Genomic DNA, 24,133 nt, shown 5'->3' with positions numbered 1-24,133 from the left:
TACATATTACAAAGCAAACATTGGGATTCCAACCTAATGTTTGCCTCATAGCACTAATGCAGGTATGAGGGTGACAATTGTTGGGCTGAATCAGCAGGTGAAAGAGGAAGGTGTATAAGCAATATCTGATTTTCCCCTGCAAATTCCTTCCCAGCCGTTTATTATTTACTTATTAATTTATTTAAAAATGTATAGCTTGCCTTTTAGGATAATGCCCTCCCACACTGGTGAACAAAATCATAAAACACACAAAAACAACAGTTTAAAACAACAGTTAAGTCCATTAAAACAAGCCATAAATAAATAATAAAGCAGCAGAACAATAAATAGCAATAAGCCAGCAGGTGATAAAAATAAATAAAATGTGGATTGAAATAAAACTGTAACCCATTCCCTGCCCCATCTCAGCTCCAAGATAAGAAATCAGCCTGCTAGGAGAGGTGAATTTGCAGGAGAAAGCAGATGACTACAGGAATATTCAAGAATCGTAGGTTCGTAAAAACAGTACAGTATGTATTTCCATTCTGAAACAACAAATCTACAGACTGCAGTCATAAGTGACTTTACCAGAAAGCCACCCTCAGTTAATCCAATTATTTCCATCTAAACATGCTGAATATTTGGCTGTAAGAATTTAGCATATGGCTGGAGCACTAGGAAGAGTTGCAGTGTACTCATTTACAGCAGAAACACCCTATTTACATTATCATTATTAGGAATGGTTGGTCACTTGTTACCTGAATTTCTCCTAGTTACCTGCAATACTGCGAAAAACACAAATAGATATGTTATATAAAAAACAGAACAAAAAACAGCAACCTCCATAACAGCCACAGGAAGTTTTAGCAGTATGCAATGAACAAACAAGATCATCCTAGTCTTATCAAAAGCCTAGAAAAAAAGACAAATCTTTACCTGGTGCCTAGTAGATGTCAACAAAGGTGCCCAGCAGACCTTGCTGGGGAGCCACAACAGAAAAGGTCTTCTCCCTTGTCACCATCCTCCAAACCTTCCTCAGAGGGGGAACTTGGATAAGAGACTCAAATGAAGATCTAAAGGTCTGTGTAGGTTCATGTCTGATGCATTCCATATTAAAAGCCTCAATGAGTTTCTGAAGAAAAGGTAAGGTAAGCCTCTACTGATAAATGTTTACCCCTCTTTGCTAACTTGGAGTCTTTTTCTCTGTTTCTCTTTCCCCCCTCATGTTCTGTGGCAAAGTGTTGTGGTAATATTATATGTTTTCAGAATGGGAAGTTATTGTGTATACCAGTGCTATTTTTTTGCTGAGAAGCTCAATTATATTCTTACACAGTAATGCTCACTATTCCTTAAATTAGAGAACAGGTGCACAGTGTTTCTGTACTCCATAATTCTGTATTGTTCCATGGCATTGTGGTTCTTTGTGCTTTTTCAGGATCCACCTCACATACATTTTTACAATGCCAACACATTGTGCACAGTTCTTTTTGTCCAGTGTGGTGGCAAACAAACAGGCTTCTCTTTTAGTGATCAAGTGTCAAGTGATCAAGTCCTATATTACGTGTTTTGTTTCCTTCCTTAAAGGTAAACAGCTTTATAGATAAATGTTAGAGTATGATGAAAATCAAGAGAAAATTCTATCATACAGTATATGTATTATAGATCTGACTAGATTATTTACGTGTTCCTTTGGAGCTACAAATCTATGAAGTTGAATCAGGTGTTTGTTATTTCATTATAGTTAAACACCAAACTGGAGCCATGAGATAAGCTCACATTTTGCCTCACCGGAAGATGCTTTTGTATAAAGAAATAATTAAGAGTCAAAAAGAAATTTAACAGGTAAACACTGTTCAAAAGGATATTGGTGGGTATGAAGGGAGGCTGCTTTTTTATAGCATCTGAACATTTAGCATTCTTCAATTTTTTTGTGCAGCTGAAACTAGGTCTAATGGTATTTAACCAAATAACACTTACTTCTTTCTCTGACCAGAGTATAAAAGTGAGTTTGAAGGCTGATTTCCTGATGGTTCATATTTGATCAATGTCACATTTTACTATGTGTAGTTTAATATTTTGTTGGAAGCTGCCCAGAGTGACTGGGGAAACCCAGCCAGATGGGCGGGTTATAAATAATAAATTATTATTATTATTAACCAGTGGGAGGGGGAATAGTATCACTAAATTGAGCAGTCTGAAAATGTTCTTACAGTATGTATCACATATATCCAAACAAAGCAACAAAATTTATATACAACATTACATTTTGGCTGTATAAGGATCCATAGTCAGATTACTTTGCCTTTTGCTTCTATATATGTGTGTAGAATAATAAACCGCTGAGCCTAGGGCTTGCTGAATGGAAGGTCGGCGGTTTGAATCCCTGTGATGGGGTGAGCTCCCATTGCTCGATCCCAGCTCCTGCTAACCTAGCAGTTCGAAAGCACATCAAAGTGCAAGTAGATAAATAGGTACCGCTCCAGTGGGAAGGCAAATGGCGTTTCCGTGCGCTGCTCTGGTTTTGCCAGAAGCGGCTTAGTCATGCTGGCCACGTGACCCGGAAAAGCTGCGGACAAATGTCAGATCCCTCAGCCAGTAAAGCGAGATGAGTGCCACAACCCCAGAGTCGCTCGCGACTGGACTTAACTGTCAGGAGTCCTTTACCTTTTTTATGTGTAGAATAGTTAAAACAGTTTAACTTATTGAAAGAAAGGTCTACTATGTTCATTTTTAAAATGACCTTACAGGGCTTTTTTCAGCTGAAACTCCCCGGAACTCGGTTCCGACACCTCTCATGTCCGCTCCCTTACCATTAAAACAGAACAAGGGAGGCATTCATAGTGAGTAGGTTGAGTCAAATCCACCTTCTGTTGATGACTGGTACATGAGAATTTTTAGCTAACCCATATATATTAAGCTTTGTTATTTCAGAATAACTTGTTTGCATGGCTTACTTCAATTAAGCATTTTCACATATATGCTTCCATCTAAATTTCAGAGTAGATAGAAAACATAACTTCATTCCAGTTCCAACATAACCATTTTACCACCTGCAGATATGACAATTTTCTATGTTTTCTTAATCCTAACATTTTTGTGAAGTGGATCAGTATTAACATTCTTTTTGAACAAAAGGCATATTGATGCAGATACTGGCTTGCCTTAGCTAGACTTTTTTTTCTGGATGCACTGGTTGCCTTAGTAACTGAAAATTGAAACTTAGTTTAAGTATAATTGCTCCATATGTTTGTACAAATCTCACATCACTGTGATCCTTTAAAACAGTGAGCAATTATTGGCAGAGAATTTAAAAGAAAATTAATGATCAAATGCTGAAATATGCACAAAATATTTAAATACTCAAATGCCAAAAAAGATAATTGTATCTAATTTTTCTTTTAATTTGTGCCACTCAATTAAAAATATAGGAGAGATAACTGTTCAAACATGCAACCACAGCCTGACCTGCAGTAATTTATTCAAAGCCGAAGCAAAGCATTTGGTAAGGCTGAATACATTTCAACATACGGTAAAAAAAAGTTACACCTCCAGACTATATCTAAGTTGGGAGAAGCTGGGCAAACACTGGGTTGATGCCTGGATGCAAAGGCGGACTGGATGAGGGTGAATAAACTGAGCTTGAATCTTGGAAAAACATAGGCTTTGTGGTTGGTTGGTTGGTTGGTTGGTTCCCATGTTCAGGATATAGGCCAATTGCCTATTCTGGATGGGATGGAGCTCTCTCTGAAGGACCAGATTTCCAACTTGTACTCCTTGATCCATCTTTGACACTAGAGGCCTAAGTGACCTCTGTGAGTAGAAGTGCCTTCTACATATCAGCTTTGGCTAGTTTGCCAGCTGCAACCATTCCTTGACTAGGATAGCCTGATCACAGTGGTCCATAGAGAATTCAGTTTGTGTGGGGCATCTCTTTTATTTGGTCTGGAATCTGCAACAAGTGAAGAATATAGCAGCTAGACTGCTTACAGAAGAAGGTTACTTACTGACTGAATACTACTCCTTTGCTGAGAGAGCTGTACTGGTTGTGGATTTGCTACTAGGTCATGTTCAAAGTTCTTGTGTGAATTCACATTGAGTCCTGATTCCTTTTTTTTTTTTTTTTTACTTTGAACCCTAAGATCTTCTGATGGGGCACTTCTGGTATATGATCATGAGGTTCACCTAATCTCATTTTCACAACGCTAAACTATGGTTTAGCATTCCATTTCACACAGCCATTGTAACTTGATTTTAAAAGCAATCGTGTGGAATTATGCTTTCCTGTTAATGAAGAATTGTTTTAGTGCTAAATTCTCAGTTTTCTTTTGAAATTTCTGTTCTATATTTAATGTATTTAAATCCATATCTTAGGGAAGTTTGAAGAAACTAAGTAATTTAGAATGTTGTATATGTGTGTTGCTGACTATTTAATTTTATTTAATGAAGTGTGAAATAGAATGTAGAAGCATTTGCATAGCATACCTGATGAGACTATGCACCTGTAGTAGTGCTCTGTATTTTATTCTCACCTCTTTCCTGAGTGTCATTTCCTGAATGCAAAATGCATCCTGTGGTTGAAACAATGTATTTCCCTCTACTTATCCTAAATAAGAAACACATCCCATTGTTTCTTAAGCTATTGTCCCAAAATGCCAGATTTAATAAAAAGGGCAATGCAAAGTTGTTGTTTTAAAGTGGAAAGAATAATTTATGTTACAATTATTTTCCCAGCTGTGAAGGGGTGGGATCAACATTAAACACTGAGTAATTTAACAAACAAGTCCTAGTACAGTACTGTACTGATTTTACAACGTTGCTTCTGATTTATATCAAGGGTTGTTTGCAACTCTGTAGCCTGCTACTCAGCTCCTAAGAAATTGTCCAATATGAGAACCAGTTTAGAGCTTATGTATTTGTCTTTGGGATCAACCACTCTTGCTGATAGGAGGGAGGGTGCAGAATACAAGCTTTACTTCCACTTCCACTTTTGTGTATATGCAGCTATTCTCGTTTTCTTAAGACAAGTTGCTTTGCACCGAGAGTTGCAACAGAGGAAAACAAAAGTAAAGCCTCAGTTGTGTACTCATTTCTCTTTCACTTATATCTATTTTTTTGGTGCTTGGAATAATTAATAAGCAGATTTTGACAATCCAATGGCTTTTAAAAATGAAAAATATGAATTATACTAGCAATGCTGCATGTTCATATTTTGAATACAGTACATTATAATGGTATATTTATCTATTTGTTTTGTTGTTTTAAAAAAACCAAACTAGGCTGCCAAGAACTGTGGGCAACAATGACTGAAATGTCATTACTTTCTTCCAAGGATAACCGCCAAAAACCAGAAGGTATTTCCGCCCTGCTTCTTGGAACTTAGTACAATTTGCATTTCTTTAAAGTTTTGAACAGATTTAAGCTCTCTTTTTTCTGATACTTTTGAGTTTGTGTGTTTGTATATGCAGTACTTTGGTTGTATCCTCCCTCCATAGTATCTATCCCCACTTTTGCTGTTGTCCCTTAATACTGTTCTCTTGGGATTATTACTTCCAGCTTGGCTTGCCTTGATGTTGGATTTTCACCTGAGGGATAGCTCAGTCAGTAGAGCATGAGACTCTTAATCTCAGGGTCATGGCTTTGAGCCCCACATTGGGCAAAAGGTTCCTGCATTGCAGGTGGTTGAACTAGATAATTGTCGTGGCCCCTTCCAACTCTATGATTTTATGATTTCTATGATTTCCTCAGTCTTTAAGACTAATAACCTGGACCGGTGTACATGGTTCCCTAGCACGATCTAGGGAGGGATAAGTGTGAAGTCTGGGCTATTACATGTATGTGAAATTGGATTGGAACTGGAAACTAAGAGTCAGAGTAATTATTACATGAAAACCATCCACATCTTTTCTATTCTGATTCAGTCATTCTCATTCATTCAGATTGTGGGGCCTAATTTGGATTAGGATCAAAATATTGGGTCAGGGTAGTCAGACACTTGTTCTCCATGTCATGGCCCTAGTCCTGATCCTCCCTGCAAGTTGCTGTTAGCCATAGAGGGCGAAATATATACCTAACAGCAAAAGCTGTAGACTGTATATTCTTACCTGAGAGTAAGGACCCAGCTATATAACTGCAAATAAAACATTTTAAGTGTGTTGTAAGTGCTATATACAATGTGACACTTGATGGCGATGGAAAATTCAATGTATTTTTAAAAGCACTTTTCAGAACAGTTTTTATATGTGTGTACAGTGGTACCTTGGTTTTCAAACTTAATCCATACTGGAAGTCGGTTCCAAAACCAAAGCGTTCCAAAACCAAGGTGCACTTTCCCATAGAAAGTAATGCAAAACGGATTAATCCATTCCAGACTTTTAAAAACAACCCCTAAAACAGCAATTTAACATGAATTTTGCTATCTAACGAGACCATTGGTCCATAAAATGAAAGCAATAAACAATGTACTGCAGTCACACAATCAATCAATCAGTAGCTGACCTGGGTTCCACACAGTCAGAAAAACAAAACAAATAAGCCTTGAAAACAAAAATGCAAAATTAGCAAAGACAGACAGAACTCAACGTAACACTCAAAACAGAAGTGTTACTCAAAATGAAAGTGTGGCACTCAAAACTGAAGTGAAAAACTTCAATCAGCAGCGTAACACTCAAAACGGAAGTGTGGCACTCAAATTGGAAGTTTAATACTCAGAACGGAGCACGTTCGGCTTCTGAAAAAAGTTCGCAAACCAGAACACTTACTTCAGGTTTGCAGCGTTTGGGTTCGAAGTTGTTTGAGTACCAAGGCATTTGAGAACCACTGTAGATCCCACCAAAGTCCCACTGAACTGCATAGGGCTGCATGGCAAGCCTGTAATATATATATATATATATATATATATATATATATATATATATATATATACACATTTACTTTTCATGGCAATTGGCTGCAATCCTGAATTTTGGCCAGGAGCAGCAAGACTGAATGAAGTGGTGAAGCCACCACCACCTTTGAAGACCTGTAGCTCACACTGGACAAGGTAAAAGGTGGAGGAGCAGTAAAAACACAATCTTTTGCTACACCAGCTCCAGGCTGGCACAGCAGGAGGCCCATAGTGAGCGCATTGCTGGCAGATGGCCTGGCATAGCACACAAGTACCTGCAATGCTTCATTTTCTGGTTTACATTGGCTACCAGTGGAGGCAATACCATGGAGGCCCTGAGTCAGCATCCTAACTTCTTCCAGCGTGACAGATCTTCCCACCACCATCCTGATCCAAATTGGTGCCTATTGTACCTGGTTTCTAAGAAAGAAAAAGATTTTGGGAGCTTGAAATACAAGATTCCGTGTGACATCTAGTTATAAAATGTAGTGATCACACATTCTTTGTAACTTGTAAAACTTTAAAAATATTTATTGCTTGCATTTCCCCCCTTTTTTTGGAATACTTTTAGGGATGAAGGAAAACATTTTGGGGGGCTTGCCCTGCAAGCAACGTAGCTGTGCTGCTGTAAATGCTCCAGCTTCATGTGTTCACAAAGCTATCCATCACATTCAAGATCTAGAAGTAAAAGTGGAAGAATCCTTTCAACAGGTACTTTATTTATTTCCCAACCTTCACAGAAATTTTACTAGAGCTCATTTTTATTTGACATCAAAAATAGGGACACAAGTAATACTACAAGAACAATAATAAACAACAAAAGCAATAATACCGAAGACTCCATTTGTGGGTTGCTCTTCCCAGGGCAGCTCGCCTGGTGCCTTCATTTTACATCTTTAGGCGCCTGGCAAAAACATTCCTCTTGAACTAGGCCTTTGTCTGATTAACATTCTATGTGCTTTTAAATGTGTTTCTGGGAGGAGGGGGTTATTGGTTTGCTTTGTTTTTAATATGTGTCAGGGAACTGCCATCAGCTCAGAGACCGGAGGTGGAAGGGCAGTTGGGTTACAGGGAGCCGCTAAAGATCTTGAGAAGCAGTTCATCCTCCGGGGAGGAGCGAAGCCACGCCTCCAGTGGGGAAGGGATGCAGGGCTCAGAAGATGCAATGGAGAGCTGCAACACCGAACCTGAGCAAAGCGGGGGGGGGGGGGAGGCAGGTCCCGCTTTGCCCACGCCCTCTCTGCGCAGTAGGCTCATGCGCAGAGAGGGGAGGCGTAGGATGGGGGTCAAAAAACTGCTCTGCTGGGGAGAGTTTAAGGACCGCCCACTCCCAGATTCTGCTAGCGACTGAGCAGACATGGAATTGAGTCAGTCTGCATTGTGAACGTTTTGGACAAATAATAAAGCCTTGAAAAGACCAACGGGGAGTCTTGCCTGTTTGCTCTCGAGCAACCACGCCCGCATTCATAACAATATGTATTTTGTATTTTGTATTTTGATGCTGTGAACCACCCTGAATTCTTTGGATGGAGGACAGTAAACAACTTTAATAAATAATAAGACTGTATAGAATTTTCTTATTTTGATTGCCTTATGATGGACATTTTGGGTTGCTCCCTCCACTGCTATTTGACTACAAAATTAAAAACTTTCAGTTTGCTTGGGAAACGCAGGTTTCAATATATCAGAACAGGATGTGTGTTCAGTCATTGTATTTTCACGATATCTATATAGTTTTTCTTTAAACATGAAATCACAAATAGTCCAGAGGTGGATCATTTGATCCAACCCTTTGGTCCAACTGTCACACACTACATCCACAACTCAAATGTTTGGCAGATTACACTTACTTTGTAAGCCAAGTAGTAATAGAAAAATTAAGATTTTAACCTTGTTAACTGATTCATAGGCTGTCATTATGAAGCTGCTGTTACAAGGCTTGGCATGTTTAGGAAAGCAATACATAAAATATAACGTTACTGTCATATTTGTATGATTTTTTTTTTTAAAAAAGTCTGTGGTCCGTGAAATCATTTTAAAACAAATTCAACTTATCTCCATACACATACTCAGTGCAAATTCCACAACATAAAATATGTTAATGAAGCATCTTCTTTGTATTTGCAGTATGATCACTTGTACAAGCTGGAGAAAATTCCATGGTAAGGATCTTCTGAGTTTTGATTTAATGTTTGTACCAGGCACCATTCTAATTGTTTTTATTCTACTAATGCACTCATGGAGTTCTAGCATGAATAAGGGCTTCCCCATTCACTTTAATGCTTGCTTACTTACTTCGCCAAACCTTTATTAGCCATTACAAATACAGGCCATCATAAAACATCCGTATATAAAAGTTTAAAATATATACAATAACAGCCATATAAAATTTGTAATAACGAGGATTTTCATTGGAGTTTCTTCCCGCTAAATAGTGCCATTCACTTTAATGATGGAAGTCTGCTTGTGCACACATAGGGATCCCCACTCATATTTTGACCAATTAATTTTTAATTTTTTTCAATTTTTTAAAAATGTATTTACCATCACCTTAATTCAAATTTAATACAAATTTAAAAGTGACTTCCCACCCTGCCATATTGATATTTCACTTCCCACAAGAGTTGAGGTGTTAAGGGGATAAGCCAGGAAGAAGGAGGAGGAGGAGGAGTTTGGATTTGATATTCCGCTTTATCACTACCCGAAGGAGTCTCAAAGTGGTTAACGTTCTCCTTTCCCTTCCTCCCCCACAACAAACACTCTGTGAGGTGAGTAGGGCTGAGAGACTTCAAAGAAGTGTGACTAGCCCAAGGTCACCCAGCAGCTGCATGTGGAGGAGCGGAGACACGAACCTGGTTCACCAGATTACGAGTCTACAACTCTTAACCACTACCACACTGGCTCTCAATATGAGAATGGGAAACATTCTCATATTGGTGGGAGTTGAAGTCTCATAGCAACATCTTGAGGGTTATAGGTCCCTTGATTAAGGCAATAGTTTCATGAAAGATGTGGATACTGAAGATGGATTTGAAGTAACATGTAGGTGTTACAAGGGTGTTCCAGCCTTAAAATATTTACTTATATTTACAGGGAGTCAGATATTAAAAATGTCGAAGATAGCTGGTTATCCTCTGAACTGAAGGCTAAACAGTCATTATACTGGGAAGGTAAAAATGGTTGAGTATTTATCCTCTCTGTCACAATGTTATTAGCCAAACTATTTAGTTCAACTTATTTCCTTGAGAATTATAGAATTATTTATACTAGATGGTGTTCCTCTGTCTAGTGGTTGGAATGTCTGGAATCTGTAGGATGGTGCCGTTTGCCATTTGTAACTCAGAAATTTCTGCAAGGGAGAGGACCAAAGGAGAAAACAGTAATTCTCTTGACTGCTGTGTTGAAATAGCCCTTAGCTACAGTGAAGGAACCTTTTCCAAATTCCTTTTCCACGACACATTCTGTGTTCACTGCTTATACTAAGATATATCAGATAACAGTGATTTTGAAAGTATGTTGTGTTTTTGAAACTGAGAAACCAAAACAGATTTTCTTTTAGATAATGTTTACTAAAACATAAGCTAAAATGTAAACAGCTATATACATTTGCAGGATAGCGTTTTCATGGATAATTTATCATCACTGAAAACATTCAAATATTCAAATTTTTCTTAATGCTGATGAATATTTTCTCATGAAAACAGGCAGAGTTGTGTCTCATGCTGCTTTACACACAGCGGCAAGCAGTACTGTTAAGTATTGATTCTAGCAGAAAAGAAGGGGGCAAGTATTGTTTTGCCCAGCAATGACACCCCAATAATTCCTGGTCTGTGTAATTTACAATAGTAGGCTAAATGGAGAATATATATATACAGTTGCTAGACTAAGCTTTAGCATTTACTTATGCAAAATCTGAAAAACAAGGCACATTCCATGCATGTTGTACACATTTTATACCGTTATGCTTTATCTTTTTCCATGATGCTCTCGCAAATTATTTCAATACATTCTGGATCTCCTCCAGACATCTTCTGAGGTCCAAATTGGGTAAAAAGTGTGAGAGTTACAGCCTCAAACTATTACACTGACCAGGTGCAAAATTCATTCTGTTGACTGTTGTTTTAAACTGCAAAATACTGCAGGAAATTTGGCAGAGAAGTGTTAACCCAAGGACTGAAGCATTATTGCAACAACAAAACATGTAGTCCTCATGTGATTGCCATGAAATAGCACAACCATGGGCCTCACCTTATAGCTATCAATATAAAGTTGCAGCACCTATCTGAATTCAATTCTTCTGGGCAGTCATACTTAATGTGTTGCTTTTTGAAAGAAGGGAAAGCCCACTTGGGACTGCAGCATATCTGTAATTCTTTAGGCACCATCTGCAGTTTCATGTGTGGAATTGCAGCCACCTCCATTTAGTCAATTGGACCTATTCAAGCCATGGTCACTTTTTCTCTGACCCTCAGTAAATGAAACTAACTGGAAAGGAACTGCAAGAGTTAGAGGGGAAAGCAGCAGCAGTATGGTAAAGGGAGCAGAGAAGCCACGAGCATTACATAAAAGATGGGCAGAGACAGGCATTGGGATAAGGAAAGCTTTTCTCAAGGGTGAATAACAAGAAAGGAAGAGAATGGGGGAGGAGGGAATCTGAAGTAATCATATCCACCATACATTTAAAGCACATGGCCTCCTGCTTCCCAGTTGCCCTGGCCATCTCCCTGAATCTAAGAGAATGAGGGAGGCAGGGGTGCATTTATTTGACATGCACCACAACCAGGGGCAACCCCCAAACCAGCTATGGAGACAGATTTCCATAGTTTTTAGCACATCCTTGGGGTGTGAACATGTTTAACAAACTGGTATCTGTTCAGGGCTGCCCTGAGTCACCCAGCAACTTACTGTAACAACTTCATGGTGAGTTCTGGAACCTATTTTTCTGGGGGGAAAGCACTATTTATTGTTCTATAAACTATATTTTTGTGTGCCTGGTTCTAGGACTGTGTATGTGACATACTAAAAACTTGTTAAAAATGAATCTCAGATCATGCATTTTAGATAAACTTGAAAGGTGAAACAGTGCCACAAATATTTCTACCCCCTCCTTTTTTAACTTCAAAAGACGTCCAGCCTTTAAAGCAGAAAACAGCAGCTGTTCTGGCAGAGGTCACAGAATTAGTTATGAGATTAGAAGAGGAACGTAAAAGGGCCGCAGATGCTTTAAAGTTTGAGGAAAACCGCAGAAAAAAGCTATACCTAAATGCTGATATCCTGTCACGTTGGAGGCTGGAACAGCTTCCCATAGCTGTTCAAAGAGGTATGAAAATTAACCTTGTAAAGCAGGTGTGAGAAACTTTTCCAGACTTACTTGAATATGACCCCCAAAGCCCTTTGGTACCTTAAAGGCAAAGGTAAAGGTAAAGGCACCCCTGACCATTAGGTCCAGTCATGACTGACTCTGGGGTTGCGGCGCTCATCTCAAGGGAGCTGGCATACAGTTTCCAGGTCCTGTGGCCAGCATGACTAAGCCGCTTCTGGCGAACCAGAGCAGCACACAGAAATGCTGTTTACCTTCCCGCCGGAGCGGTACCTATTTATCTACTTGCACTTTGACGTGCTTTCGAACTGCTAGGTTGGCAGGAGCAGGAACCGAGCAACGGGAGCTCACCCCGCCGTGGGGATTCAAACCGCTGACCTTCTGATCGGCAAGTCCTAGGTTCTGTGGTTTAACCCACAGCGCCACCCTGATTATGTGTAAGTTGTCATGGATTGCATGATATGCATCTTGAAGCTTGGGGTGGGTAGGAAACTGTGAGACTAGAAGGCAATGAAATTAGAATCATAACATTATTAACAGTGGCCAGTCACTAAAGTCAGCTGTGTTGATAACACAGATATCATGACATTATATCCAAACCCTCATCATCTGCCAGGATGAGGGGGATGGGGGGTGGAATAGGCTTATCTCTCATTGAGCCAGCTGAAGCCTCCCATCCTGGGTCAGCCTGAGATACATTAGTGTATGTATTCCATCGCAGCTCAGCTGGGGCTCATCTGAAGCTGGCTTAGCCAAGGCTACCTGAAAAATGGGGAGAATTATTCCTATTGGATCTTGTATTCCAGTGAGGCAAACTACCTTAAATTGGTGCCTTCTAGATGTTTTGCATTACAGCTCTCATCAGCCACAGTTCACACTACCAGTGGTGCACAAGGCAGTAAACCTTTCCCAATTGGACTGCTTATTCATTAATGGAGCTGCGCAAGATGAGTTTACAGGGTGTTGGGGAGTTGCATACATTCTGGACCATTCAGTAGGATTCAAGCAATGCAGTGTAAGAGAATCACCAAAGAACACGAAAGCAAACTAACCCTTTTTTCCAAGGTACTCTCTGTTTTATCATTTATTTAGCAAGGCAGAGTTAGGTTCTTTCCTACCCCACCATTCACCTCTTGCAGTAGAAGGTGAAGCTGCTGCTTTTCTCGATTCTTTTCTTGATTACTTCCTATTCAAAGATAGAAAATTATTCAAGTGGATGGTAAATATCTCAAGTTTTCATTCCTTTAACATTCAAGAATCAAGAGGAGCAGAGGAGCCAAGGAACTTTGCTCAGAGCTATGAAATAAAAAGAGAGAGAACAGCTTTATTTCAAGCTTGCTTCACAGTTGCCCATGCTCTCACATCTACTGATAAGGGTCATAGGTGGCCAACAAGGGGAAAGAAGCAAAGGGTGGGACCCATGCCCAGGTTGAATACATTCTGAGCACCACCAGCTCCCCATCCCCCGGCTTGTTGTGGCATCTCTCTCACTCCCACGTATGGCAGAGGTTGGGCTATCCATGACTGCCCATGACGGTTGAGGTCACGTTTAGGCATTGTACTGTATGCTCACTATCCCAGGGGTGGGGAATCCACAGGTGTTGTTGGACTACAATTCCCATCAGCCCCAACCAGCATATCCAGTGGTTTGGGATTGTGGGAGTTGGAGTCCAGCAGCATTTGGAAGGCCACAGGTTCTTCATCCCTGCACTAACCCACCCAGAAGCCAAAAGGAGCCATAGATGTAGCCAATTAGGGAAGAGGGGGGATTGCCTGAGGGGAAGACTGGAACTCTTTAGATGAGTGCAGAGGAGTAGGAAAGAGGGAAGGCAACCAAGAAGGGGAGAAGTGCTGAGAGAGGTGACAAAAGAGTAATAGCCAGCTCAGAGAGGGAAAGAGTACAGAGGTAGGCAGCCTCGGCCAAGGCAGCTGCTTGAAGGAGGCACATGGTAAGTGGAGAAAGGGCAGGCAAAGAGTTTGCTGGAGAGTACAAGGCTAGCTGGGCAGGGCAGCTTATTGGTAGCCCTGAAGGAAGAAACTCCAGCAGAACTTGAGAAACTTTCCTATTGGACAGCTACAGTGACACACAGTAGAGTAAGATGCTGCAAGGGTGTGGGGAGCTTAAGTCCTGCCCATCTACACTCCTGGATGGAACTCCACCCCAAGATGTGGCCATTTGATGGCTCAGAACCATATACCACTGTTCAAGTTCTTCCTACTGCCTCATCCCTTAATAGTGCTGGTCCACAGGATGATGAAAGAAATATGAGCAGAAAATGCTACAGAAAATGAGATTTGCCTGATGCCACAAGGAGCAGCTCTGCATGGAAGTAACGACTCACTTGCTCCACCCTGACATCCTGGAGCGTGAAATGGCTCCCTGCTGTGACAGGATGGGTTTCCACTACTCAACTAGCAAAGATGGAAGGTTTGATGTGAGGAAAGGTACCGAACTTGGTTTCTCTTTGCCAGGGGCACGATTTCAGCAGCTGTTATATGCATAGAAGGATTATGTGAGCATATATTTCATAGGAAACTGCGTAGAGATCTGACAGTGTATCAGCTGAAATTATATGTTCCGTCTTTAAATGCAGTTGTCATTAATTTTGTTATACTGCATAGCTTATTTTTCTTCTGCAGAATGGGAGAAGTGTTCACGAGATATTTCAGAATTACAATGGCATTTTGAAGAAAAGAATAATCAGCTCCAGGATGCAGTAAACCAATTGACAAAAATAGATGTAGCTAATGCAAAAGTTCTGGAGAATATAGCCTACATGAAGAAATACAGCCCTCTGCTGGGAGAAAAGCTGTCTTATGAAGGTGGTGCTATGGCACAAGTGAAAAAGATATACACACAGGTAAACAGATTAAATACTTTATTTTATTTCCCCCACGCCCAATGAGTTTGGCACATGCCCTTTTCAGAGATTTTGTTCCTGTATTATTATTACATGCCTATAATGATAAAGAGAAATGTGAAAGTACAGCACCTTTTAAAGTAGGAATCTAGAAGAGTCTTAACCTATGAAATGGAAAGGCAGATTTATTATAAAAGGTAATGTATAGATTAAGCCAAACTCTTTGAAATATATATATAACAATAAATGCTAAATTAAATACAGACCCAACCAGAAAAGTGGCTTTAAATTAATGGTTAAGTCAGCATTTTCTTTCAAACCAGGTATGACATTATGAAGTTAACAGTGCAGTCCTATGTTTGTCTGTGTAGCAGTAATTTCCATGGAGCAAGTGAGTCTTCTCAGACCAGTGTGTGTAGGTTTACAGCTTAAATAGCAATTTGAAAACTATTTAAAAGAAGGTTAACTAAAAAAAAACGCTTGCTACTTTTAAAAGCAAAATAAAAGAAAGGCAAAGTTACTGGAAGAACCGTTGTTCTCATTGGTTCTATCAAAGCAGCATTGAAACGGCTGTAAAAATCATTAGAGAAATCATTTATAATAAGTTCCTAACTCTAGCACACATTAATCATGTTCATACATTACAGTAAATCCGACTTTTTGGTTTATCTTGGCTTCCTGTGAACAAGCAGAGTGCTGGTGCATATAGTCTGTCCTCCCATGCCTTTGGCTAATTAAACAATCTACATCTTTTAAACTGGTGTGTGTGTGTTTTTGTTCTTATGCTATGTATTTTTTGTGATTTTATATTGTAAAGCACCCTGTTATCTTCAGATGAAAGGTGGTATAGAAATTTAAAAAAACAAAACAAAGCCTGTATGATTAAGCAAAGTTAGATGCAACAAAACTAAAAGCGATAAAATATGTTAAATGTTTTGATGATAATGATCCAAACTTTATTTGATTAGTCCTCCTCCAACCACTATTTTGGGAGTGGGTGGGGATTATCTAACATAGGCACAGAGTGGAAAAGTCAAGAGGAGGACATTTGTAACTTTGTTTCTTTGAAAAGTTTATGCCACAATAAATGTGTCCATCTTTAATGTACAACAGGACTTACTGCAGTATGCCGGCACTCTCAAATTATTTAAATTGGCTATGGTTATTCACACCCTCTTAATCCATCTGCCCAAAGGAAGGAACTTTAGCCACCTTCTGTTTGGGAAAGGGGAAAATAGTTGGTTGCCTAATACTCAATAAAAGTAAGCCAGCTTCCCAAAGAGTTTTAGCTGTATGTAAATTTGCAATCCTAATTCTCATTAAACTCAGCTGAGATTATTTTTGAGTAAATGGACATAGGATTGGATTTTAAGTCTCAGTTTTATCCTTTAAAAGGCAGCAAAGAAAAATGCAAAAGAATTAAAGAAATAACACTACACCTTTTCACAAGGAGACAAATAGGTGAGAACAATCTTATAACATTTTGAGCTTTGCACTGTCAGATTAATTTCTTTACTTTTTAAAGACCAAAACTGGATATGATGTAGTTCATGAAGAACTTGTGATGGTGAACAGTTTGCATCAAGATCTCACAGAAGAGTGTGAAAGGGAAAGAAAATATATGGCTGAACAAATACAAATAGCTGAGTCATTGTTGATGAGTTTAAAGTAAGCATTTTAATTTTTTGTGGTATTAGTATTGTTCAAGTTGTCTCTCTCCTTTTGTATATAGTCTACTACATTCTTTGGAAAGCTGTGTCTAATTAAGTTACTTCTTCCTTCCTCTTGTCTGCTTTACACATTCTCAGGATTACAGGGATTGGGCACCAAACCACATCAGTGGCTTTTAAATGTTATGTGGTGCAGATGTGGAACACTCACATTTTGCTTTGGGGTTTAGGCTTTTGCCTTTTATTTCCAGCCTCTTGGTATTTGCAAATGTTTCACAGAAACTTAAAGTTGGGAGGGATCCTGAGGGTCATCTAATCCAACCCCCTGCAATGCAGGTATCTCAGCTAAAGCATCCATGTCAGATGGCCATCCAACCTCTGCTTAAAAACCTCCAAGGAAGAAGAGTCCACCACCTCTCATGGTGGTGGTTTAGAATAATTAAAAATGTGTTCAGTTTAGGGTTACTTAGTCCTTTTTTAAAACATCCTTTATCGCAATGCTTTCAGCAATAGTTTCATGATACGAGGCAAGGGAAAGCTGAGTGTAGTCAGACAAGACGGCCCATTTCAAAAAAAGCTTAAGGAACTACAGAGTGAGAGCCCATGGTCAGAAATACTCAAAGAGAAGGTTGTCCAAGATGGACGGGAGTTTCTTAAAGGTGAAATATTAGAAGTATAAATGCAGACAATTCCAGCAAGAAAGGAAAGGAGCTTACAGATGAGTTGAGATTTAAGAAGGCCACGTATAAGGAACTGAAGAAAGGGGAGGAGTATACATGAGTAGCCATCAGTTGCAGGATGAATATCATGCTGGCCAAAGCTCAGAAGGAACACAGGCTTGCAAGAGAGGTTAAAAATAGTAATAAAAGTTTCTTTGGCTATGTTCAAAGCAAGAGGAAGAACAGAAGTAGTAGGTCCTCTGCAAGGAGAAAACAGATAAATGCTATTGGGTGACAGAAGGCAGAATCGCTCAACACCTACTTTCCCCCTGTCTTCACCCAAAAGGAAAGCCGTGACCAACCTGGTGATAACAGAAGAAACAATGCAAGGAGGGAGCTGCACTATCTCTGTAATCTTTTCAGCACCTACTGAATATCTTCCTGTTCCAACAAGCATTTTAGTTAGAAATCTTTCCCAGTCTGCACTTGTATTGGAGATGCCTTTAATATTTTAATAGTTTTATCATTTGTGTGTTTGCCACCCTGGGCTGTTTGGAACAGAAATATTTTTATTTTATACCACCTATCTCTAGCCTAGGTTATAGCCCATTACCTCAATCTGTAATTGTCTGAATTGTTTTTAGAAGTTTGCATTGTATTGTTTTATTACTAAAGATATTTTTGCCAACTTTGGATCCTTTGGGAGGAACACTAAGACAGAAATTTACAAACAAACAAATAACAAAAACCTCAACAATACAAAATCTTTAAAATAGTGGCTGTAGTCACATGCTGCTTCAAACCAAAGTTAATGCATGGTTTGCTACCAAGCAGCATGCTGGTGCATGCTGCTGAAAAGTTCCTGCTTCGCTCCTCCAATGTTCCTGGCTGTGCCACATTGGAAACAAAGCACAAGGCTTGGCATGTTGTGTCATTCAAATCTGAGCTCATTGCTTCATTGAAACAAACCACTAGCAGTAAGTGAAGAACAACCCAGCAAGCTGCTCATTCACATTAAACCACAGTTAAGAACTATTTGCAAATCAGGCCAGGACAAAATAGCAGCTAACTCTGCACCACCATGATTTACCAATGATGTAAAAAGTAAGGGTGGTATTCAACCAAATATTTGCTATAGCACAAGAATTAGTGCTAGTGCAAAGGGAATTCTCCCTCTCCACCTCTATGCCGCCTTCAAATCTGCTCTAGAGATTTGGGGAAACTCCCAGAACAGGAAAGCAGAGAATGCAGAGGGTTAGGAAAGCAGAGAATGTTCCATTGTGCAAGGAGAAATCCTTGCACTGTGGAACTATCTGCTTATGCCTATGTTGATTACAACCCTCTATGTTGATAAGCACTTTAATCTTCCTGTTTTGCTCACTTGATCCTCTCTCATCAGCTCATCCTACCTGTCAACTTCCACTACATTATAACAAATGTTTGTTATAACAGATCAGATTGCTAGCAGACGTGTTTCTTAACTAAGTGGCTGATGGTTAACTTACACAAATTATGCTCCTAAGAGGGAAGAGGCTAAGACTGTACTTCTAAGTACATATAACTCAGTGGGGCTTACACCTAAGTAAACATACTTAGGATCATGTTGCATATTAGAATTTGTAAAATGAAACAGATTTAGTGCTGCTACATGGGCAGTGGAATGGGGTGAGATGTCTGAGAAAACCTGATTATTCTGACTGGTTTGGTAATATTTTGTTAATAAACAGCTTCTTTAGTTGGCCAGATGGATAATTTGATTCTTGCCTCTTCTTAGGAAAGAGCTTAAAGATGCTGAATTCATTGCCGATGATTTCAGTTACAAGATAAAAGCAAAAATGGAAGCAGTATCACACAGTAAAAAACTTCTTGAAGAATTAAACAAGAAAGAAGCAAAGACAAAGGCAGATTTAAAGACTTGGCATGATAAAGTGAGTTTTGAATATTTATATGCAAGCAAATAAATCCTCTAGAAGTGAATACCACATGAAGTCCTTAACACTGTGTTTATTGAAATGTTAAGTGTCCTGTAATAAGTCAAATAAATGCAAATGTTATCTAGTTAAGTGAAAAATGTTTGATAGATTTTTTAAATAATACTGTCCAGCTTGCCAGACCCCCAGGGTCAGCAGCAGGCATGCTTGGACATCTGTTGGCACCTACACATCTGAATAGGACTCACTGTGCCTAATTTCGGCCTCTTCTGCAGTAGGTGTTAGTGGGCTCCACCAATAGTGCTGCCATCAACTAGAAGTCCTTTTTGCACTGCTAATGAGCAGCACACTGCCACTGGCCACCTCCATATCCTTATCCTGGGGTGGCTGGGGAAGCCCAGCCAGATGGGCGGGGTATAAATAATAAATTATTATTATTATTTTATTATTATTATTATTTATTATTATTATTATTATTATTATTATTATTATTATTATTTTATTTTATTCTGTATGCATCCCATTTGAGTTGGGTAGCTGTTAGTTTTTTTATTTTCCCACCACACACTACAGCAGAGTGCCCATAGCAGTGTTGTTATATTAGATGTACCAGGGTATTGGATTGCAGGCAGATACAGATGGCAGCTGCTGGTGCTGAACACTTGATCAGATTCAACAGAAAGTGCACCAGCACTGGGAAATAACACTTAGAATCATAGATCCATGCAATTGTATAGTTGGACAGTGCCGGGGGGGGGGGAGCACCATAAACACTAAGCCTGGCACTCAAACCTGGCCCTGGCCCTGGCCCTAGAAATTGCTTTCGTCCTATTCTCCAAAACAATGCTGGTGCCTGTGCTGTTACAAAGGCATACTAAGAATCCTATAAAGTTCTGTTTTTGTGACCTCTGCAAAAAAGTGGTTCACATTTATGTTCATTTTAAAATGGCTGCAAAACTGGATTTATTTTCCTTTTCCTCTCTTAATTTCCTTTTTTATGTTAGATTGCCCTTTTCACTTTTTTGTTTAATATGTTATGTTTTGGCTATTTAAAATATTGATTTTAGGCCCTCATGAGAACTGGGGCAAGCTTTCCTTTTTTCAGTAAAGACTGAAGACATTTACATTGTGCCTTCATCCCACTCACTGACACAATGCACTTGTTTATTCTGGTTTGGAAGTTCCACTAGCCTGTAGCAGGGTAATTAGGAGCTGTCAAATTTTTCATTTGCATTGACAGACAGAACAGGGCCCAAGTATTTTTTATTATTATTTTTTGGTGACAGGGGTGGAAAAGAAAACATAATTATAACTATGATATAAGCAGCAAATACTATCTTTTCACTAAATATAGCACTATACTGCTCCAAAGCTATAACTGAGGCTCTGAAACTACATTTTCAAGATTTTAACAAGAAATTTTACTATGATGAAAATTTACAATGTTGCAATTAAATGCTGAATGAGCAATTAAACTATCTTTTTTAATGTTAGGTAAGGCGGATGACTCTGAAAATTGCTACTCAGGAAAATGAGAACAAAGTTTTAATGACTGAATATTTAGAGGAGAAGAACATTGTGGAAACATCAGTAAGCTTAAAAAACGCATACAAATTAATATGTTTTTGAGTCCATGTGTTGCAGAATTTTCATAATGTTCATCATATTCTATAATATTTCCTAGCAAGCCAATCAGAACTCTGATCTAAGCAATATGAAAAAAAGACTTAGGCATCTTCTTGATGAAATACTCAAAACACAGACTGAAAACAAACGTCTTCATGATGAAAATGGAAAATTTGCACAAAAATTCAGAGAAAGGTAAATGAAGTGGTTAATAATTGATAGACTTTTAATTCGGCATAAAGCCAATTGAGTTGGATGTTTGGTTTCGTTGATTTTTTATTTTATTTTTACTGAAACCAGTGGAACATTCAATTTAATCTAAAGCATTTTACACATATAAGGGAATGGGGAAATCCCACACCCACGCACATCTGAAGAAGTGTGCATGCACACGAAAGCTTATACCAAGAACTAACTTAGTTGGTCTTTAAGGTGCTACAGGAAGGATTTTTTTTATTTTGACTATGGCAGACCAACACGGCTACCTATCTGTAACTGGACCCACGCACAGTTATTGCTGTCTTGTTCATAGCTCTTAGTTACTTTGCTCCTTGATCCATCTTGATTCTTGAATGTTAAATGAGATGAGATTATAACTGCTCACTTGAATAGCTTCCTGCTTAGAATTGATGGCCAGTTGCCTGATCCAGCGTGGCTCAGGCATGCTGCAGGCCCTGTGATGAGTGCTACCCAGCATTTTGTCACCCCCCTCATTGGTGACACTGGGGGTAGCCCACCCCCCATTGCATCCCTTTCCTCTGCCCCTGGCTGGATCAACCATATTTCCTGCAGGGATCTCAACCACACAGCTGGCCCCTGCCAACAGCATCTTTAAACTTGCTGACCAACAGTGGATGGGTAGTGAGTTCAGGTTCACTGGAAAGGACTTTACCAGTCCTATGACCAGTGTTTTCCAAGCACCAAGCATAGGGCTGGTGAATCCCCTTTTGCTGCTGTTTCTAAGCACCCATCAACCAGATGACCATCAAGCACTGCACAATGGACTTTGCCTATCCCTCTCAAGTCAAAATATGGATCCAGACCTTGAATGATCTTTTAACCTAACATTTTGCAGAAACTTTTGTAAACCCACTATAGATTATCATGTGATTACTGTGAAAAGAGCAAGATTCTATCATTTAGTTCTGAAATTTTTCTGAATTTAATCTTTCAAAAAACTCATCACAGGAAGCTGGAGTGAGAGTTATTTCATACATACAATGGGTTCTACTGTAACTAGAGAAGTGATAAGCATTTGTAATTGTGATATGTCTGATCATCAGTGCTGTTTGTCAGAATCAAATGGTTGGCGCATCTGTGGAATGCTTGGGTTAGTGTGAGCAATCATTACACTTTATTTTATCAGTAGGAACACAGTGAAGTATTTCTGTAAGATAGACACAGGAGTTTAAAAAAATCAGTGCCATCCCCATACAGAAGTGAAGTAAAATTAAGCATACCCCCCCCCCAAATCTTCAGAGAGGTTCATCCTGTAATAAACTGTTGAAGATGTGTTAGCGTTGTAAGGTTTTCGGTTTTTATTTAACAGTTCAAGAAAGAGGATGGCATATCAATCAGAAATTCAGGTTTTAAGGAAAAATATTCGCAGATTGGAAGATCATTTAAAAAAGGTCAATCAAGAACTTTATTCAACTGAATTGGCTTATGATGAAGCCAGATCAAAACTGGATGAAGTTGAATACAGCCTTACTAAAGAAAAAACACGTTTCAAGGTTGTAAAAGTTATTCCATTATTATGATATTTTAATTATCTGAGGATGTGAAATGACTGACTAGAATGTTTCTGTGTAAGTCAATTACCAGTAATCTATTTAGCATCATCCTGCCATATTATTTGCAATATTTAAAGCTTGATGTAGCTTTAAGTTCTTTAGGCCTAAATAAAGCAACTGTGAGCCAGGTTTCCCAACTCCTTTGTTTGCTACTATAGCAACTTTAATATCAGCTTGATATGCAGAATTTAGTAGATTATAATGTTTATATCCATGCTGTGTAAAGCTCCACCTGCTATTTTCTACAGCTCAAGATGCTGTTAAAGTACAAAAGCAGGCCAAGTCCTATTTTATGACTAGTTGGCAACCTTACTCTAAACTTTTCCCATGTTTGTAAACCTATTTAGCAATTTATAACAGCAGGTATTCCAGTTCAGTTAGAAAAGCCTGTGCATATAAGCAGCTGTTTGGGTCCATTACTAATGCAGAAGCATATAGCAGTGTTCATCCAAGCCTTGTTGAACTGGCTGGATGTGGATTTCAGTGGAAATAGGTATATATGCATTTGCATCCAGAGGGCCAGTAAATTGTTTGTGACTTGTTTTGCAGGGGGTTTGGGTGGTCAACAATAACTCGATTAGAATCGGGGATTTAATGACTACAGTTTCGTGTAACTGAAAGGTAGTTTCCCATAGGATGGGGAAAAGATGTCTTGCTTTTGACCACCAGAAAGAAAGGCACATACAAGCTATCTGGAACCAGTTGTATGAACTTAAAAGCCATAAACTATTCTTTTTTGGATATTTTTTTCTGGTTCCCTTTTAACTTGGCATCTTATGACTGGGGGCCCTTTTTAAAAATATGATTTGATGCTACCTGAACTCCTATGAGATTGTGCTAGCAAACTGGAGAACTGCCTTGAGGTGGTAGCTGAGGACTCTGGGAAATGAAAACCAACCAGACAGTCCTGTTTGTGGCAAGACCTCTAATGTTGTATGACATAGTTAACTATGTAATCTGAGGTTGAAGGACAGCTCAGAGAATGAATGAGCCCAATTATTTGATATGGAGACAAGACTGGGTGTTATGATTGTCTTGAATTGAGGTTTCCCTAAAGCAGGAGTGGGGAAATTCTACCCCTCACATTTCAAGTCTGCCCCCTCCCCCATCCACAAAGCAATGGGATTAAGAAGCAGCTTCGGTAGGTGCCAACAGAAGCTGTATTGTGGGCCTAATTGCTTCATGGTGGTGGTGGAACAAGGAGGGAAGGCAGCTGGGGAAAGGAGTAAAGAGAGATGGGCATGGATTTGCACATGCAAGCATATGCACATGAGTATGAGGGAGAAATGTGAAATGTATCTGGGCCCTACTGACATTTCCACCAGCCTTGCCCAGTTTTGGCATGTAGCTCCTGACAGATTCCCCCTGAGGGAATGTAGCACCCAGAGGGGGGCAGTTTTCCCACCCTTGC

The 24,133-nt window shown here is 39.3% G+C and overlaps 1 protein-coding gene across 8 annotated transcripts in view; it reads left to right on the top strand.

Annotated features, from left to right (window-relative positions):
* Nucleotides 1-24,133, top strand: part of CCDC178 (coiled-coil domain containing 178) — a 125,982-nt gene that overhangs the window by 3,736 nt on the left and 98,113 nt on the right. For 5 of the 8 annotated variants that reach the window (XR_014011305.1, XM_081206796.1, XM_081206797.1 and 2 more), the window contains 11 exons: nucleotides 5,256-5,330; nucleotides 7,434-7,573; nucleotides 8,990-9,024; nucleotides 9,956-10,032; nucleotides 11,988-12,182; nucleotides 14,823-15,043; nucleotides 16,569-16,711; nucleotides 19,147-19,300; nucleotides 20,798-20,893; nucleotides 20,988-21,124; nucleotides 22,479-22,662. Coding sequence is in view for 7 of the 8 variants with exons in the window: in XM_081206796.1 (XP_081062922.1) it covers nucleotides 5,256-5,330; nucleotides 7,434-7,573; nucleotides 8,990-9,024; nucleotides 9,956-10,032; nucleotides 11,988-12,182; nucleotides 14,823-15,043; nucleotides 16,569-16,711; nucleotides 19,147-19,300; nucleotides 20,798-20,893; nucleotides 20,988-21,124; nucleotides 22,479-22,662 (1,457 nt within the window). In the remaining variant the exon portion in view is untranslated. Of the gene's footprint in view, nucleotides 1-410; nucleotides 1,123-1,720; nucleotides 1,822-5,255; nucleotides 5,331-7,433; nucleotides 7,574-8,989; nucleotides 9,025-9,955; nucleotides 10,033-11,987; nucleotides 12,183-14,822; nucleotides 15,044-16,568; nucleotides 16,712-19,146; nucleotides 19,301-20,797; nucleotides 20,894-20,987; nucleotides 21,125-22,478; nucleotides 22,663-24,133 lie in introns of those variants that run through there. The other 3 variants (XM_081206799.1, XM_081206798.1, XM_081206802.1) reach the window with 3 other exon arrangements.

Source organism: Podarcis bocagei (genome assembly GCF_964188305.1).
Source record: "Podarcis bocagei genome assembly, chromosome: 8".
Lineage (NCBI taxonomy): Eukaryota > Metazoa > Chordata > Lepidosauria > Squamata > Lacertidae > Podarcis > Podarcis bocagei.
The sequence above is the reverse complement of the archived record's forward strand: the minus strand, read 5'-3'. Positions and strand labels throughout refer to the sequence as shown.